Consider the following 16,151-nt stretch of genomic DNA (forward strand, 5'->3'; position numbering starts at 1 on the left):
ACCTTCACTTATGTTTCTACACCCTGTGAACAGAATATTGGCTACACACTACAGCTTTTAGTATTGCTTTTATGCTCTCTGAAGCCATAAAGCAAGCAATTTTCTGTTTAAAAGGCAAGAGCATAGTATATATCTGAACTCTGATCATTATGAATTACTTTATTATAACACAACTACTATTTCTGAGTAAAGTAATTGGTCTTTATTTAAAGTGACATTAATTGGCCATTAATATGGCCCTTGTTTTCTGTTAGAATTCATTGAAAACTTCCTCAGTATGACTTGTGTTCCAGTACAGCATTTATACAGAACCTTTACACATGAAAATTGTGGCCACAGCAAATCACAGTTAGCTTTTCTACTGACAGCAATCCAAATGCACAAGGCCACACACTCCAATGCTGAGCCAAAGGAATTTAATGCAACAGTAACAAAAACTCTGTGTTTCCACGCTAAGTACCAGTGTGGTACTTTGTTCAACCAGAATTTCAATTTTTAAGTATTCACAAAATAATAGAACAACTCACCCTAGCAGGACCTGTTGATAGACACTTAAATTTCCCAATGTGTAGTCTATCAAATTCAACATCCAGATTTGTCTGCTTTTTAGGTGTGCTTCTAGAAGGTAAGCTGAGAGGATATTTATCTTCAACTGACTCTGTTAAAAACTGGAAAAAATTTGTATTTGTTAGATATGCCCCTCTTGTAACTTCAGGAATACCTTTATTCATGATTTTAAGAATTGACTCCCAAAGCCAGGTTCCACATAAAAAAATAATTTTAAAAAGCTCCAAGTGTTATTACATTCATTACTGACAATTTCCTTAAGGGTCTAACAGTACCTTGTTTCACCTCCATTACCAAGACACAATCTCTCATTTGGTTCCAAATAGTAAAAACTCAAACAACAGAGCAACAGCTCTGTTTCACAGCAGACCTTCAGGATCTAATTCAGTGCTTATGATTGAATTGATTCACCTGTGAGAAGAGGCAGCAATGGCTCTTCTGACTTGTTTCAGGATTACAGAGAACCCATATCCAGGTCAGAGTAAGCAGCCAAAGGATAATCAAGTCCAAAATAGGGCAAACAACATTTATGGCTACTTTTAGATTCAAGTTCTACAGCTAGCCCAAGAGGAAGGGGAACTTCACTTTATCTCTGCCTGCTGTCAACAAAGATCCTAAACTTCTGTAAGGCCTGAATTACAACAGAGGGATTGGATGACAAAAAAAACTATTATCAACGTACAACAGGAAACAAATTCTTCCACAGATGTATCTTTATCATGTCTGTTTCTACCTCAGGTTACTATTTGATCTTCCTGTTTTCTGAAATTAAATATTTCTAAATGCTTATTGTCATAATAGGAAATACATTTTGCATAGCAAAAACACCCAAGAGAACCAGAGAAATTTCAGAACCAGAGAAATTCTCTGAAGACTGTCCAGTATTCTATCTGTGAAATAAATTTCTGCAGCTTCTGCTTGTGGCTGGGACAATAATAAACAATCATTTTCTATAAAAAACATTACAGAAATAAATTGGCATAACAATACATCAGCCAAAAACTGGACTACCTGCTCTGTGTGATTTTTTGTCTTGTCTTCTAATTGCTTAGCTGAGAAACAGAAGTCAGACTGTGTTTCTTTATTTTCAGTGATATTATCCTTCATCAGCTCTGCGCATTGTGGTTCAGAAGGTCCATCTTCATCATCACTGGAAAGGATAACTAAAAAGGAAAAAAGAAGTATACGTATACTACAAAGTACAGACTTCTGAATATTTCATTCCTTGTGGATTTCAGACAAGTAAAGAGTTCTGACTTGCAGTACATGATATCCAAGTACACTGCTCAAACCAGTCAAGATCTGCATGCATGGAATTGTATGCAACAAGTAGTGCTCTGCATATTTACAAACCCCTTTTATACCAGGTCCTCAAAATTATTTGGCTATTAAATGAAGCGGACACAGCACAGCTTCTTCAAAGAAGAGAGTAATTTTTCTCAGTTTTAGCCTCATTAAAAAGTAAAACCTGGGTTTTTCCATAGTCACAAAATCAGCTGGAAAAAGAGGATTGGAATTCAACAATCTTGCTGTCCATCCTGTTTCTCAGATACAAGGTTCTGACATAAGGCACTGTTCTCTAACCTGCCCAATGCATTAAAAACAGGATGGCAGTCTTCCGTCTTTTGTTCCCTCTGTCTCAACTAGCCAGTTATGCTCAAGTTTTAGTAGCTAAGTGTACCACCAGGAATTGTCACCAGCACAGACACAGTACATACTTGGGTCAATGGAAACAAGGTGCTGATTACCCCTGCAGATTCTGTTCCGCAGCTTGCTCAGGTACTCTGCTTTGTCCAGCTTTAATTTCCTGATGGTACTAACTTGTGGGGAAGGCACATCCCCACTGCTGGCAGAAAGCTGTTTCTTTGACACATTTCTGGAAGGAGACTCTGAGGCAGAGTCCTCTGTGTGACTGTGAGCAGGCCTTAAGTGGTTGTGGGTGGAAGTGTCTTTAGAGTCTCTCTCTGCTGGACAGTCTGGAGCCAGAATAGGATTGGATCTGTGGTCTTGTCCATCCTCACAGGGTATTCTGCAATCAGGAGACTGAGCTGAACTCAAACTTCTCTTTTCCTAGAAACAGGAATCAGAGACAGGATGTAAGTTTATTACTTGACATTTCTAGAGGGTTCAGATCAGTGATCACTGATATTAGCTATGTGCTAGAAAAAATAATTATAGCTTAACACAGTGACATTGAATGCTCAATTCAGGATAACTTCTCCCCCCTCATATTACAAAGAGTATTATTACAATCTTTTAAAAGGCTACAGTGACCCCTATTCAAACTGAACAAGGAGCTATTTCTGATTTTTAGCAGCTCTGTCAGTGTCAGACATGGAGAGGCCAATAATCTGTGCTTTCCTTACTTTCCAAAAGTGTGACTTGGTCAACTGGGTTTTACAGGTTTGATAACAGCCTGTCTCTGTAGGGTTTAAATCAGAAGGCTACAGAGATGTCTTTATTGTTTATATTCAAATGCTTGAATATAAATCCACTTTGTACTTGACTGATTCCCTCAGTCTTATTTGTTGGGGTTTTTTCAAATCCTAAGGATGGGTAAGAAAAAAACTTCAGGGAAAAGTACAATAGACTAAGGAGGACGCAAAAAGATGACATCTGCAAGATTTCAACAACCTTAGATGTATTTGGCAGTTTTGCTGTTGATGCCCCTAATTAGTCTCAAATTCTAGATCATCTGTGAAAGAATCTTCACTTAAGAAGCTGGATGCCTTATTTTCAAAATTGTTTGAATCTATGCTCCTGCCTGAAAGAAACACTGTCATTCATCTTTCTCAACCTTTCTGCTACAATAAGCAGAATGTGATGATGTGGACAGAAGAACATTGATTCACTCCTTGTGATGCATCACTGAACTAATTTACCTCAACAGGTAATACCTGCTAATATACCTGTATGATAAATCCTATTTATTGGCATAATCCTTTTATTTGGGATGTTGCTACTAGTGCTATGTTAGTATGTGTGAATGTGTGCTAAAATTAAGTGCAACTTACAGAGAATGCAAGTGACTTTTGAGGAATGTGTGCATTACAATCATCAGAAATATGGCCACTATATCTTCTTTTCCTTTTCTCAGAATCAAAAGAGCCTGATTCCTTCTGACTAAGAGTGGTGCTGTTCATGTGTCTGCTCCTCTTCTCCAGTTCACCACAGTGCTTGTTTTCTGTGTCAAAAAAAAAAAAGTAATTTAATATATTATCCTTAAAAACCTTTACATTTCTTCATATTGTTTATGTCTTATATAAAATGCATGGAAGTAGGTGTAATAAGTTCTACACACTAAGTTCTTTCCTTTTTTAATTGTATATGGCTGCCAAAATATATTCCCCAAAATTATTATTATTTTGCATAATTAGTCAAGGGTATAACCAAATTCATAGATCCTTTCCAAACAAGATTTAGCACTTCATACTCTACAGTCTTTCTTTATCTTTTGCCAAATGCAATATTCTCAATTTCCTGTTCTAATCTGCAAATATTTGTAGCCAGCATAAAAAAAAAACTGCACATTATCACTGGAGGATGTGCATAGAGGTTACAATTCTTCAGCAGTGAAAATAAATATCATCTAGCGTGAATATTTTAGCAGGGTTCACAAACTATTTGAGCATTCTTAATGGATTACATTCTTTATTATAAGACTTTTTGGAAAATCAAGATTATAACAGTGCAGTGAGGCTGCACTCAATATAACTTTTCTTCCACAGATTTGATTCACCCTAGGTTTCTTCCTATTTAAAACCAGGCCTTTGATATATTTTTACTGTAACTGTAAAAAAAATAAAAGTATTCTGAGGAAACACATGCATGCAACACCTCAATTTATTTCTGTACTCTCCTCACAATACTAGATTAAAAAAGGAAAATATCCCAACAATCTCCAAAGTTCATACTTAACTACCAGATGACTGCTAACTACAAACCTTTCTTCTGCAGCTCTCGTCTTCTTAAAGTGACAGCATTAACTTTTTCTGGTTCCTTGGAAGCCTTGGTCGATTTACACACTTCATCATCTGTCTTTCTCAGGCAACGCTCAGACCTGTAAATAATATTAACTATGACTTATCTTTAATTTTGAAATAATACTGAATAAAAATCCCAACAGAAACAAGAGTTGATCAGACTTCAAACTTCTGTCTTTCCCATAAACACGTGGACCTTGCCAAAGGAAACACAAATTAATTCAGTCCAGTTGTGGCAATATACAGATAAATGAAACAGATGCTTCTAAAAGGCACAGTATTAGAATCTGACACACTTGAGATCAGACACTGAAACATTATTTTGCTTTAAGGAATGACTGCAACAAGAACACAAGAAAAAAAGAGAGAACAGTCAGTTGACGATCATTGCCTTTGTAACAAATACAGTGAGTGTAGTATATTTTTAACTTAGATTCAGAGCTGGTGATAAAATCCATTGAGTAAGATCCTGAAATGTGGAATTATTTGAAACAGAAATGCCTGCTCAAAAGGGCCTGAAACAGTAATTTAAAAGGTGTTGGAGAGGGATGGTACATCGAAAGAAAGAAACAGAAAAGAATTACAGTACTTAATCCAAATGGATTTTGTGTTTATCCTTTTATAATGCGTTCAACTCAAGGTTGTGGTCTCAGATTTTCAAACAGCTAAGTGATCATCACAATGCCTGATATCACTGACAGCCAAGCTTCAACTCCTAAAAATCATCACCCACCATGGCAAAAAAGACTCTTGACATCTTTAACCAGACAACCAAAACTGTCAAACACTTTTTGAACAGGTGACTACTCTTTAGTGACCTATCTGTAAATTGGAGTATCAGTGCTCTTTGGGAATTCTGTACAGACAAAGATTTCTAGAGTGCTCCAATACTGCAGTGATGAGCACTGTGAAAAAATTACTGATTATCTTTTCATTCATAAAGAATCATAAATTGGACCAGATACAGAAGTAGTTTCCAGTAAGTGCTATCGTTCATTCTGTATATTGAACAAGACAGTCTTACATAAACTAGGCAGGTCACTATAGAAAACCTGATTTTGGAACCCACACTTCTCTCTCAACTAAAATATTTGTATGCATAACAGCTGTGTAGAGTTGACTGTCTTAAAAGACCATACAAATCCATCAAGTAGTTTTCAGCATTTGTTTTACACCAACATCACAATTCAGGGATTTTAACAGCAGAAAGCACCTGAATAGGGCTATTTCAGCTAATAGATTTTCCTAAACATATTTGCTTTATGTATAAATTCTGCACATTTTATTTTCAATGCCAGCTTTGCTGATAACTCGGTTTAAAATGCACCCCTTAACCCCTTTAATATGCAACACCTATGAAGCTATGGCAACATATATTGTAAAGTGCCCTTATCAACCAGGAGAAACAAATACTGTAAACAGTTTAAAACCCTCTTTCTTTATATTTAAAACCTACCTCAAATTCATTAGTTATACTGACAGGTCAGTGCTCACTTAAATAAGTGCATTTCACACTGGGTTGCAGTAAAGCAACAAAAATCCACCAATTCTGTAATATGAAGAGCAAGAATGGAAAGAGGGAGCTGGCAGTAAGTTCTAGCTGGTAGAGATCAGTTAATTTATTACCATCCTGTTCTAATGACACACAATTCTTTAATTTGGTCTGAAATTTCCATAGTACAAAACTAGCACAATTTTCAGCATGCATTATGGCTACTCTGATGGTACAAAAGACTCTCTGTATGATCATGTGCATATATATGCATAACACTTACAAGAGAGGAGCTTTTATTATTCTCCTCCAAAGAAGAGACCCCAAAGGAATCAGTGCCAAGTGTATGCAATGCACTGACTTTACTTACAGACAGGTGACCAGGATCAAGCCATGACTTTGTTGAAATAACTCCTCAATTCTCCATTTCCCATATTGTATCTATTACAAATTGCACTAAAGTGCTATTCACTGGGGAAGAGTGAAAAGTCATCCTAACTACTAAAAAAATTACTAGCTCAAACCGTTATTGTGCTTAATATAGAATATTGTGCTCTAGATATGAGCCAGAAAAAATACACAAGACGTACCCTCAGATTTAGAGCATTAAATACAAGAGTTCATGTTTTTCTCTATAATTCCACTACCACCCATCATCAAACTTCACAAAGTTAAAAAATCAGATACTAAAAATAAGTCTTATTTTGCAATAAAACAAAGCAAAACAAAAAAACCCCCAAAACCCAAAACGCACAACAATCCAAATGAACACCCCACACTTCAGCCAGCCTTAAGTCACAGAAAATTATTAGTAAAAAATATGATGCTTTAAAATGAGACAGCCTAATAAACTGTTCTCTCTAAATCTCATTTAAATTGCAGCTTTGTCAGGTTAATGTAAGCAGCAATGGGCAATTCTGTAGGAAAAAAAAAAATTGCTATTAATTTCAGTTCCCTAAGATGTTGATGTATCAGAATGAGGAATATGACTGACTTATCTCAGTTTCAACCTGGGAACTTTTAATTACTCCTGCCTTCAAAAAAAAAACCTCACATCATTATTTTCTTCTTCATCCTTCTACCATCTTCCTCAGAATTTTCTGCTATTTTTCCCTGTGGAATATTTGCTGTTTTAGCCATAAAAGACAAACAGAGGCAGCTTGCTTTGAATGCTACAGCCACCTTAGACCAAAACAGGTGTCATCTAATTCTAACACCTGATTTCTGCTAGAGTTTTTTGTCAAACATTACTGTGATGCTCAGTCAACCTAAATATAGGAAAAAATGAAGAGTAGATGTTAAGTGGTAGGAGGACACACATAGCCTTTAACCAATGCCACCCTGTTAGGAATATTGACACCACCAGTGGGTTAATGTGGTAAGAAATTAATTATTACAGAGCAGAATTTGGAGATATTTTGCAAAAAAAGTTATTTGAAATCATGCTAGAACACAGCAACACCAACAAGAAAGCGAGATTTTGGTTCTGGACACAAAACCAACTTAGATGTGTTCGAATTACTTGTGTTTCTTCCCAAATCAAAGCAGTGCAATCACTGCAAACAAATTCTTTCTAAGAAAGAAAAGTAGCCTTTTAACACCACGTCCAGCAAACCAGAACAAATGCAATGTTAAAATGTCTCATTGGAGAAGCATATTAATTTGCACTCAGGAAACTGATCTCCTGATTCAAGAAAAGAGTAGAACAAAAGCTGTTTCAGGGAAATTCTTTTCCATTGGGAAGTTACGTCATTTCAGGAAGACTGGCAAAATCAGCAGTGAGTAACATACCTTTCAGAAAGAAAAGAACTTTCATGAGGAGAACTTAATATTTGACATGTCTGTAGGCTGGCAACAGCTGATGAGGGGAGTTGACCCGATTGCAATTTGTCTGCAGCAGGTAAATTTGCATCAATTATTACGTGGCTGTCTATGTACTTTCTTCCAATTTTCGTACTCAGGACGTTCGTCAAGATAACTTTGGGTTGCCTGCCATACATATAACAGTAAACCATAAGTACTGCACTGCAATCTAGAGAAACAAGCTTCTTGTTAAATTCATGTATCCTACAAGCTTGATAATTAAACATCAATATTTTTAGTCCCTTAGAGGCAAAAAAAAAAAAAACCAAAATCCTATTTAAGTACAAGGAAAACAGGTAAACACAAAAGGTAAGAAAACTAGCCATGTAATTTTATAATTTTACCTTAGCCAGATACTATGCACACTGCATTGCCTCTAACATATCCTGCAGTTTAGAAACTGGTAAATATTTCTCTCTAAACAGCTTTCATGCAGTATCTGTACATATTTGTCAGAACTCTGGAACAAACAATCTTGATTTTCCTGTGAACAAGAAGCCTCCAGTAAAACAGAACATATTTTCTAAAGCACCTAGTGAACAGGTAGAAAACTAGCATGCACACAAAAGGTAGCATTAGATTTTATTCCACTCCTCAAATATGAGGTAGCACTCCACAGTATTGCAAGACCCAGAAAAATACCTGCAGGTGTTAAAACAGACAAGCATCAAAAACAAGCCAAGCAGAAATATAAAGATGCAATTCCTACTTGAACATGCACACAATGTATAAGAGCAGCTCAACTTACTTCATACAATGTCACAGCAGCCAGCTTGTTGTATAGCCCATATCCACTTCCTTTCTCAGACTGGGATTTAAATGCTACCACTTCCATTGCAATTTATTTTGGATTAGGTTGTAAGGCTATGGCCTTTTTGAATGTGTTTTGAACAACACTGCCTTTTGAGCATTGACTGCATAATTCTCCTGTTGTCTGTGTTTATCCACAGAGCACACTCCAGCACAGATGCTGTGATGTCTGGAGAACACTCAGATCTCCTCTTGCAAGACATAAATTTGCTTTTCATCAGAAGGCTACCTTCCAGACACAATTGCAGAGACCCACAGGAGATAAACAATTAAGAGATACAACTTAAAGATGAAAATTCTAACACTGAAGAACATGTAGACTGGATGTAACCTCCAATAAAGGAAACCCCTAAACTGTTATCAGAAGCTCAACAGAAAATCCAGAGAATAAAGCATTCACTCTAGCCATACTTTTCCCTGAACATCTACAATTGACCATTGACCACTGCTTGCAGGGCTGCAAAGAAGATATTAGACTTGGTATGCTTTTCTTCTGATCATTTATGCCATTTTCCTATTTTCATGAGTAGTCTAAAGCAGTAACAGTGAAAATACACCTTGATAGCTCCTCTTAGAAAAGCACTGCAGTTAAATTCAACTGCATTCTCTTCATGGGAATAAAAAAAAGGCCAAACATTTTGAGAGTCCAATGGCTAAACCATAATTAATTTGTCTTGACAGTACAGGACCCTCTAGAAGCCATCTGATCAGAAAAAAACACTAAAGTATGCCTGGCACCATCTCTCTCAATGATTATCAAAAGGAACCAGGTACAAGTGAATTCAGTGAAGTGAGACAAAATACAGTTCATGAACAAGGAAACTGTGGCACAATAAAGAACACTTTCTCATCAAGAAATAACTGCAAGGAAAATTATTTTGTTTAGTGACATAAGGCAAAGACAACATACCTTTTAGACAGAAAAAGACTTTGGAGAGTAGGGTTTAAAATCTGCCATATCTTTACGCTGGCAGCAGATGATGAGGGTGCTTGATCTGACTGCAGCTTACCAGCATCAGAAAAATTAACACCAGTTTTAGGTTGCGCCTGTATGTATTTTCTTCCTATTTTCATCCTCAGGACATTCGTCAAGATAACTTTGGGTTGCCTGCCATACATATAACAATACATTAATAATAGGGTGCTGAGAATTTTTTAAGTCACAGTGAATTCAACAAAGATATTCTATGAGTTTGCTGTTTCTGCATCATACCTTATAGAATTAAGGTCACTTCCCTGGCAATTTACAAAGCAGTTCTCTTTGGACAAGAGCAACCACAAACTCATCTTTTGATCAGGGCAGCCTTGCAAGGTTTCTCCTTCTAGCATGAATGACTAACATAACCATATGTCATTCTGAAGAGGTAAACTTTCAGTGCAGAAACACTGAAATGGAAATTTGGGTACATCTTGTTATCACAAAATGTTGGAAGTGGTGTCACTAGGGCCTTACAAGCCATTCTGAAAGTGTATGCTTGACCATTTGCAGGATATGAAAATACACACTCATTTTGTGTCATCTTATTTTAAAGCCATGAATATTATTTGTTCCCATATGGCAGATTAATTATGATCTTGCTAGGGAAAAAAAAAAGAAGTAATTACAAATCTCCCAGTTCTGAAGCTCCAACTATTTCTATTCAATTTCATTAAACAAATTACTTAGAATTATGAATTATAAAGACAGTAAAAATGCCCTACCTAAGTTAAAAAAGTATGTATACTTTGGTAGTTCTGCTAGATGGGTACTGAAGTCTTCACATAAAGAATTAATCTGCATTATGGCTGGTAACTTGAACAGTTTTCTTACAGACTCATAAGGATTGGAAAAGATCTCCAAGATAACAAGTCTTCAACTGCATACCACCACGCCCACTAAATCATACTGCAAAGTGCCACATCTACTTGGTTTTAAACACTTTTAGGGATGATGACTGACTCCATCACCTCCCTGGGCAGGCTATTCCAGTTCTTAACTACTCCTTCAGTGAATAAATTTTTCCTGATATCCAACCTGAACCTCCCTGGCACAACTTGAGTACGTGTCCCTTTGTCCTGTCACTATTCATCTTGGAGAAGAAACCAACACCCACCTTGCTACAACCTCTTTTCATGCAGTTCTAGAGAGTGAGGTGGTCTTCCTTCAGCCTTCTTTTCTTCAGACTGAACAAGCCCAGTTCCCTCAGCTGCTCCTCATAGGAATTATGTTCCAGATCCACTGCCCTTCTGTGGACTTGCTCCAACAGTTCAACATCTTTCATTTAGTGAGGGGCCCAGAATTGGACACAGCACTCAAGGTATGGCCTTCAATCACTGCCCTGGTCCTGCTGACACAGGCCAGGTGCCACTGGCCTTCTTGACCACCTGGGCAAACTCTGGCTCATTGTCACCTGCTCCTGACCAGCACCACTAAGGCCTTTTCCACCAGGCATCTTTCCAGCCCCTCTTTCCCCAGCCTGTAGTGCTGCATAAGGTGGTGGCAACCTAATGGCAGGACTTGAACTCCAGCTTATTGAATTTATAAGCTGATAAGCATTATAGATCATAGATGATTCATCAGGATTTACTTTATTTTCAAACCTCTGAGAACTAGACTTGTTTTCCAAGAGCTGGTCCTATGAAGACACTGCAGTTCAGGCTAATTTTTTGGGTTTTAAAGATTACTGAAACAAGAATTGGGGTTTTTTTTCCTACTGCATGTCTTGCATAACAAAAAAAAATGTTCTCACTGTAGAGTAAGTCTCTTTAATAGCTAGGGAAAAAACCTTACTACTCACATAGCTGTTACACACATGCTACAGTAACTAACATTTCTTAAGCAAAGGGCTGCTATTCCCCAGTGTGTTTACATCTGCAAGCAGCTGTAATGGTCCCACTGACATGCTGCCTTCAGCTCAGCAGCCTGGTTACAGCCAGTGGCAAATACAGGTGTGGCATGGAAACTTTTGCTGCTGAAGGACAGACATGCTTGCACCTAAAATAAGGTCTGGAACTGCCATACTAGTGAAATACAATGAAATGGAGGCAGATGTTCCATGTAAGTGTTTTATTTTACTCTTTCAATCTTGACATTGAGATTTCCTCTCCCTAGTTACTTGCCATATTCACAAGGCACACAACCCCCCACTGAACCTGAAAGGACAAATGTTCCTACCCACAGCTTGGACAACCTGCCCAGAAGCTGTGGTCAGCCTGATGAGATATCTGCACCCCTGAATGCCATATGTGTATGCCATGAGCTGCTTTTTCCCAGAGCTCTGCTACACCTTTCCCAAACCAGCAGTCTCCAAAATGTTTTGGCCACACATCCCGACCAGCAGTAAGTATTTTGAGCACATGCCTTCTACAAAGTTTATTTAATTAAAATCTGCAGAGAGGCACTCATGACAGGTTGATCTTAAAGGTCTTTTCCAACCTCAATTCTGTGATTGTAAAACACAGAAATAGAAAAGTAAAAAGGAACACAAGATGACATAAACATTTAGTAATTGTACAAAAATGTTTCCTTGCTTTATCCCAGTGAATTGTCTTGTAGAGACCACACTTTGGAGACCACTATCTAGACAATGCACAATAAAACTAAATGGTTCCTTAAAGAACTTAAACTCAAGTGAAGGTAGTTTCCTTTTATCTCTGAACTTCTGATAGAAGTTTGCCAAAGAAAAACTGATGGAAAAGAGCTAAGGCTTTATCTAAAAAAACAAAGAAAAGAAAAGGCACCAACAAAAAAGAACCCCAAAACCCACTTAAGGCACTCTGATGCCAAGAACATGGACACAGGACAAAGTGTTATGTAACAGATTGGTGCTAATTAGCTGCTGGAAAAACAATCCTGGGGTTATCAAGTGAGCCATTGACTCTGAGAAGGCCATAAAAAAATCACATGTGCAAAGACAGTCTCACTTGAATACCAACCTAAAGCACAGTAGTGCTCCAGAATGTTCTATGCAATCTGGAAAAGGCTTTCCCCTTTCTTTTCTTTCATCTAGTTCAGAATACAGTCTGTGAATCCTAATGCAAAAAAGAGTTCCAAGAACGTGCCTCAAATACTGTAGATGTCAGACAGGCTTGTTCAACACTCTAAGGATCCAGAGACTGGAGTTTCATTTCCAGATATGCTTTAATCACTGAAAAGCTTAAAAAGTGAACACAGGTCCTGGGGTCAGTTTAGTAACATTAATGTCTTAAATGGTGGAGTTCAACTGTAACAGCTTAGTGAGCACATCCCAATCTGGCAAGGGCTCTTCATTCAGCACAGGAAGCAAGAGACTTATTTTCCTATAGAAATCCCCACTAAATCAGAACTTCTGGTTTTCTTCTGGACTTCTCCAATGTTGAGCTCATATATGAACCACAGTTTAATACCCCAGAAGAGGTTATAGCAATCAGACCTCTACATAATTTGTTGTTTGTCCACTGTAATGCATACTAGAAATAAGAAACAAATAAGCAGTACCTAAGGAATTAGAGAATATATATATATATATATATATATATAAATAAATATATATTTAACAAACATGATCAGTTAAAAAATTCAGCTACACAAGAACTTATTAGGCTGTTAAGAAAAGTCACAGAAACTGAAGCAGTTAAGGAAAATTTCAAGGTAGAATTCATGAAGAAAATTTGTACAAGTTATCTTCTGAGACTAGGCATTCACTCTTGTGCTTTCAAATTCTTCCCCCTAAAGACAAGAAACAGCCAAACTACTTTATAGGGCCAGTTACAGTTACTGAAGACTAAAGAACTGAAGTCACTTCAGCTCTTGGGATGCCAGAACAGATGATGCAATGAAAAACTACGCTATTTCCCTTTCTCCTCCAAAAGGACTCAAAAATCAAAAACCTTAAAGTAACTAAATTATGTTTTTCCTCCAAATAGAGAACAGTCATAGAAGTAAGCCATAGCAATATGAAGACGTGAACCAGAAAATTTCTTCTTCTTAAAAAACATGTTTTAAAACAATTACGCAGGGGATCATGAGACAACATAAATGTGCTATTCTCTACGGAACACTTCAGCTCTCCTGACTAAAAACAAACCAAGGCTATCAATTTTCCAGATCTCAATTACTTCAGTTTTCATTGTTCTACCTCACAGAATTTTTTTTTCTTTTTATTTCTCAAACACATGATATCAGAATGAAATTTTACTAAATTTAGGCTCAAACAGCAAGTTAATTAGTCCAGTGGGAACACATAATTAAAATAAAGACACTGTGACCATGTATGATCAAGACTTGTAGAGATACCAGAAAATAATCCAACATTGAGTGTTTAAACAACATAATGACAGAAAAACTCCACAGCAGGAGGCAAAGGAGTCAGAATCAGAATTTCACTACCTATAGTTTGTTGGCCACATTGAAAATTCAGGTCTGACATCCCTTGCTCACACATCAGGCTAGACCTTAGCAGGCTCCAGGTTCCTATATAATTTGGTTTACTGATTGTTACTTGGAGCTGAATTTGTAATGTTCCCCATTCTCTTGATTGAAATGGGGTTTATAGATTTTAGGCAAGTACTTTAGCAAAAATGATCTTATAATTTCAAGCACATACACATACCATGAAGCAAGCTTTGCACTAGAAATCCATGCAAGGAGAGGAACCTTCAACAAACAAGGATGTCAATGGTATACACTTGTCAGCACCAGGCCAAGGCATCATTTCGTATGTGGCACCAGGTTTTGACTGAAGGTTTTGAACCAGTTATGACCAAACCTTCAGAGCAGAAAAGGAGCATAAGAGCTTTCAATGGCTTCCCTTTCTAAAAGGTGTATGGCCTCTGGCAGTGTTTCTTGCAAATCATGTCACCAAGACTGGGAGTACAATAGATTCAGGGAAAGTTTAACCTAAGCCAGCCCGTAGATCTGTAAACAGTGGTTGGGACACAGGTCCCTAAATTATTTGTTAAACTGTCCACAGAATAAAGTGAGCAACTCAAGCAAAAGACATTTCAAAAGATTAAAGTAAATGTCAAACAGAAAAAAGCAAAGTATACATTAAAAGCAAGTCCCACAAGCAGACCCAGCAAGTAATTTGCATAACAGTAACACTGGAGGCATCTTGGTGAAGGAAAACCAAAGACAATTATTTTAGTTTCCAAAACAAGTACCTACCATAGTCTCCCATCTACCTCCCAAAAACTGAAAAAAATACAAAAGCAAAGGTAATGAAAACATAGCTATGCATGTAATGATGGAATAAACAAAAAATATATTATGAAAAATGCTGTTAGCTGCTCCTGACAAGTCTCATTTTGCTTTTCACAGGCAATAAAAAAAATATCCTACCTTATAAACCACAGGAACAAAACTTATTGTTTGTACCTCTTTAAGGAAAAATGTTTGACCTTATTTCACACAATAATCACAGCTGCTTGATATAGCTCCCTAATCAATGTTCATATTGTGTACACACACCAGTGCTGGAACTGCTGTCTCCAGTTCATTCAAATTTGTATTAGAAAGTGATCAAAATGAGACAAGGAGACTACTGGCTCATTTGGGACTAAATTACTATTAATTGTCTACAGCACTGTCTTCATGGCTATATTCTTTTACTAGCAAACCCAGGTTCTGGGAAATAAATATTTTGGCAGTGGGATGTCACATACTGTTTTGTTGGGTTGTTCCCTCAGCTCTCAGACAAGCTGAGGGTCTGTCCTGTGTCTACAGAATAAAGCCACTGATAGACCTGATGTGTATTCAGTTATCTGAGCTTCTGCAGCACATGCACAGCCCAGGAGCTCCCTTTCTGAGCCCAAAGGAATAACATGACACACTATCATTAACAGGAATCTCTGACTGATGCATTCACTGACAACACCCTGCTGTGAGGAAACCTTTTGATTGTCCTCCTTCAGCTTCAAGGTCCTGTCCTTTCACCAACTGATGAGAAGTCAGTGACCCACGAACATCCTTATGAACCTCCTTGCTTTGCTGGACTAGGAGGTTATTACTAACCAAATGCTCTTGCAGGGCAAGGGTAAATGTAAATGATTGCCACAAAAACCTGACTGCTATGGGGTCAGTACCTGATTCAGCAGTAACACGTGTTTCACTGAACATGTAACGAAATGCCAAATTTAATTTGACCGGAAGGAACTGCACACATCTTAACTTCCACCTCCCTCCCAACTAGGGAACTAACCCACCCAGGAGCCCTCTCTGGGATCCCAGACAAAGCCCCTGACACTCCCCTTTCACAAGCCCAGGAGCAGAGCTGTACAAGTGAGAGCAGCTGCAGTTGCTGCCACAGACCCCCATGATCTCACACCACAGCACAGCTGACAGAAGCAATTGACTACCAAATTTTGTAATCCAGAAGTTTAAAAAGCCCCATGTGAAGTTGTAGGTTTGTGCTAATATATCTACTTTGTCCTTTATGACTAAAATTTGGTGGCAGTAACAGTCCTGAAGCAACACATCT

The 16,151-nt window shown here is 37.6% G+C and overlaps 1 protein-coding gene across 12 annotated transcripts in view; it reads right to left on the minus strand.

Moving 5' to 3' along the window:
• The window catches only part of SENP7 (SUMO specific peptidase 7), a 43,068-nt gene that overhangs the window by 18,689 nt on the left and 8,228 nt on the right, over positions 1 to 16,151 (minus strand). For 3 of the 12 annotated variants that reach the window (XM_059493833.1, XM_059493830.1, XM_059493831.1), the window contains 7 exons: positions 9,626 to 9,823; positions 7,834 to 8,031; positions 4,512 to 4,627; positions 3,582 to 3,751; positions 2,286 to 2,637; positions 1,579 to 1,730; positions 528 to 668 (listed from right to left, as the gene is read on the minus strand). In XM_059493833.1, coding sequence (XP_059349816.1) covers positions 528 to 668; positions 1,579 to 1,730; positions 2,286 to 2,637; positions 3,582 to 3,751; positions 4,512 to 4,627; positions 7,834 to 8,031; positions 9,626 to 9,823 — 1,327 coding nt within the window. Of the gene's footprint in view, positions 1 to 527; positions 669 to 1,578; positions 1,731 to 2,285; positions 2,638 to 3,581; positions 3,752 to 4,511; positions 4,628 to 7,833; positions 8,032 to 8,653; positions 8,725 to 9,625; positions 9,824 to 10,808; positions 10,831 to 16,151 lie in introns of those variants that run through there. The other 9 variants (XM_059493836.1, XM_059493834.1, XM_059493838.1 and 6 more) reach the window with 5 other exon arrangements.

Source organism: Ammospiza nelsoni, chromosome 2 (assembly GCF_027579445.1).
Source record: "Ammospiza nelsoni isolate bAmmNel1 chromosome 2, bAmmNel1.pri, whole genome shotgun sequence".
NCBI classification, from domain to species: Eukaryota; Metazoa; Chordata; class Aves; order Passeriformes; family Passerellidae; genus Ammospiza; species Ammospiza nelsoni.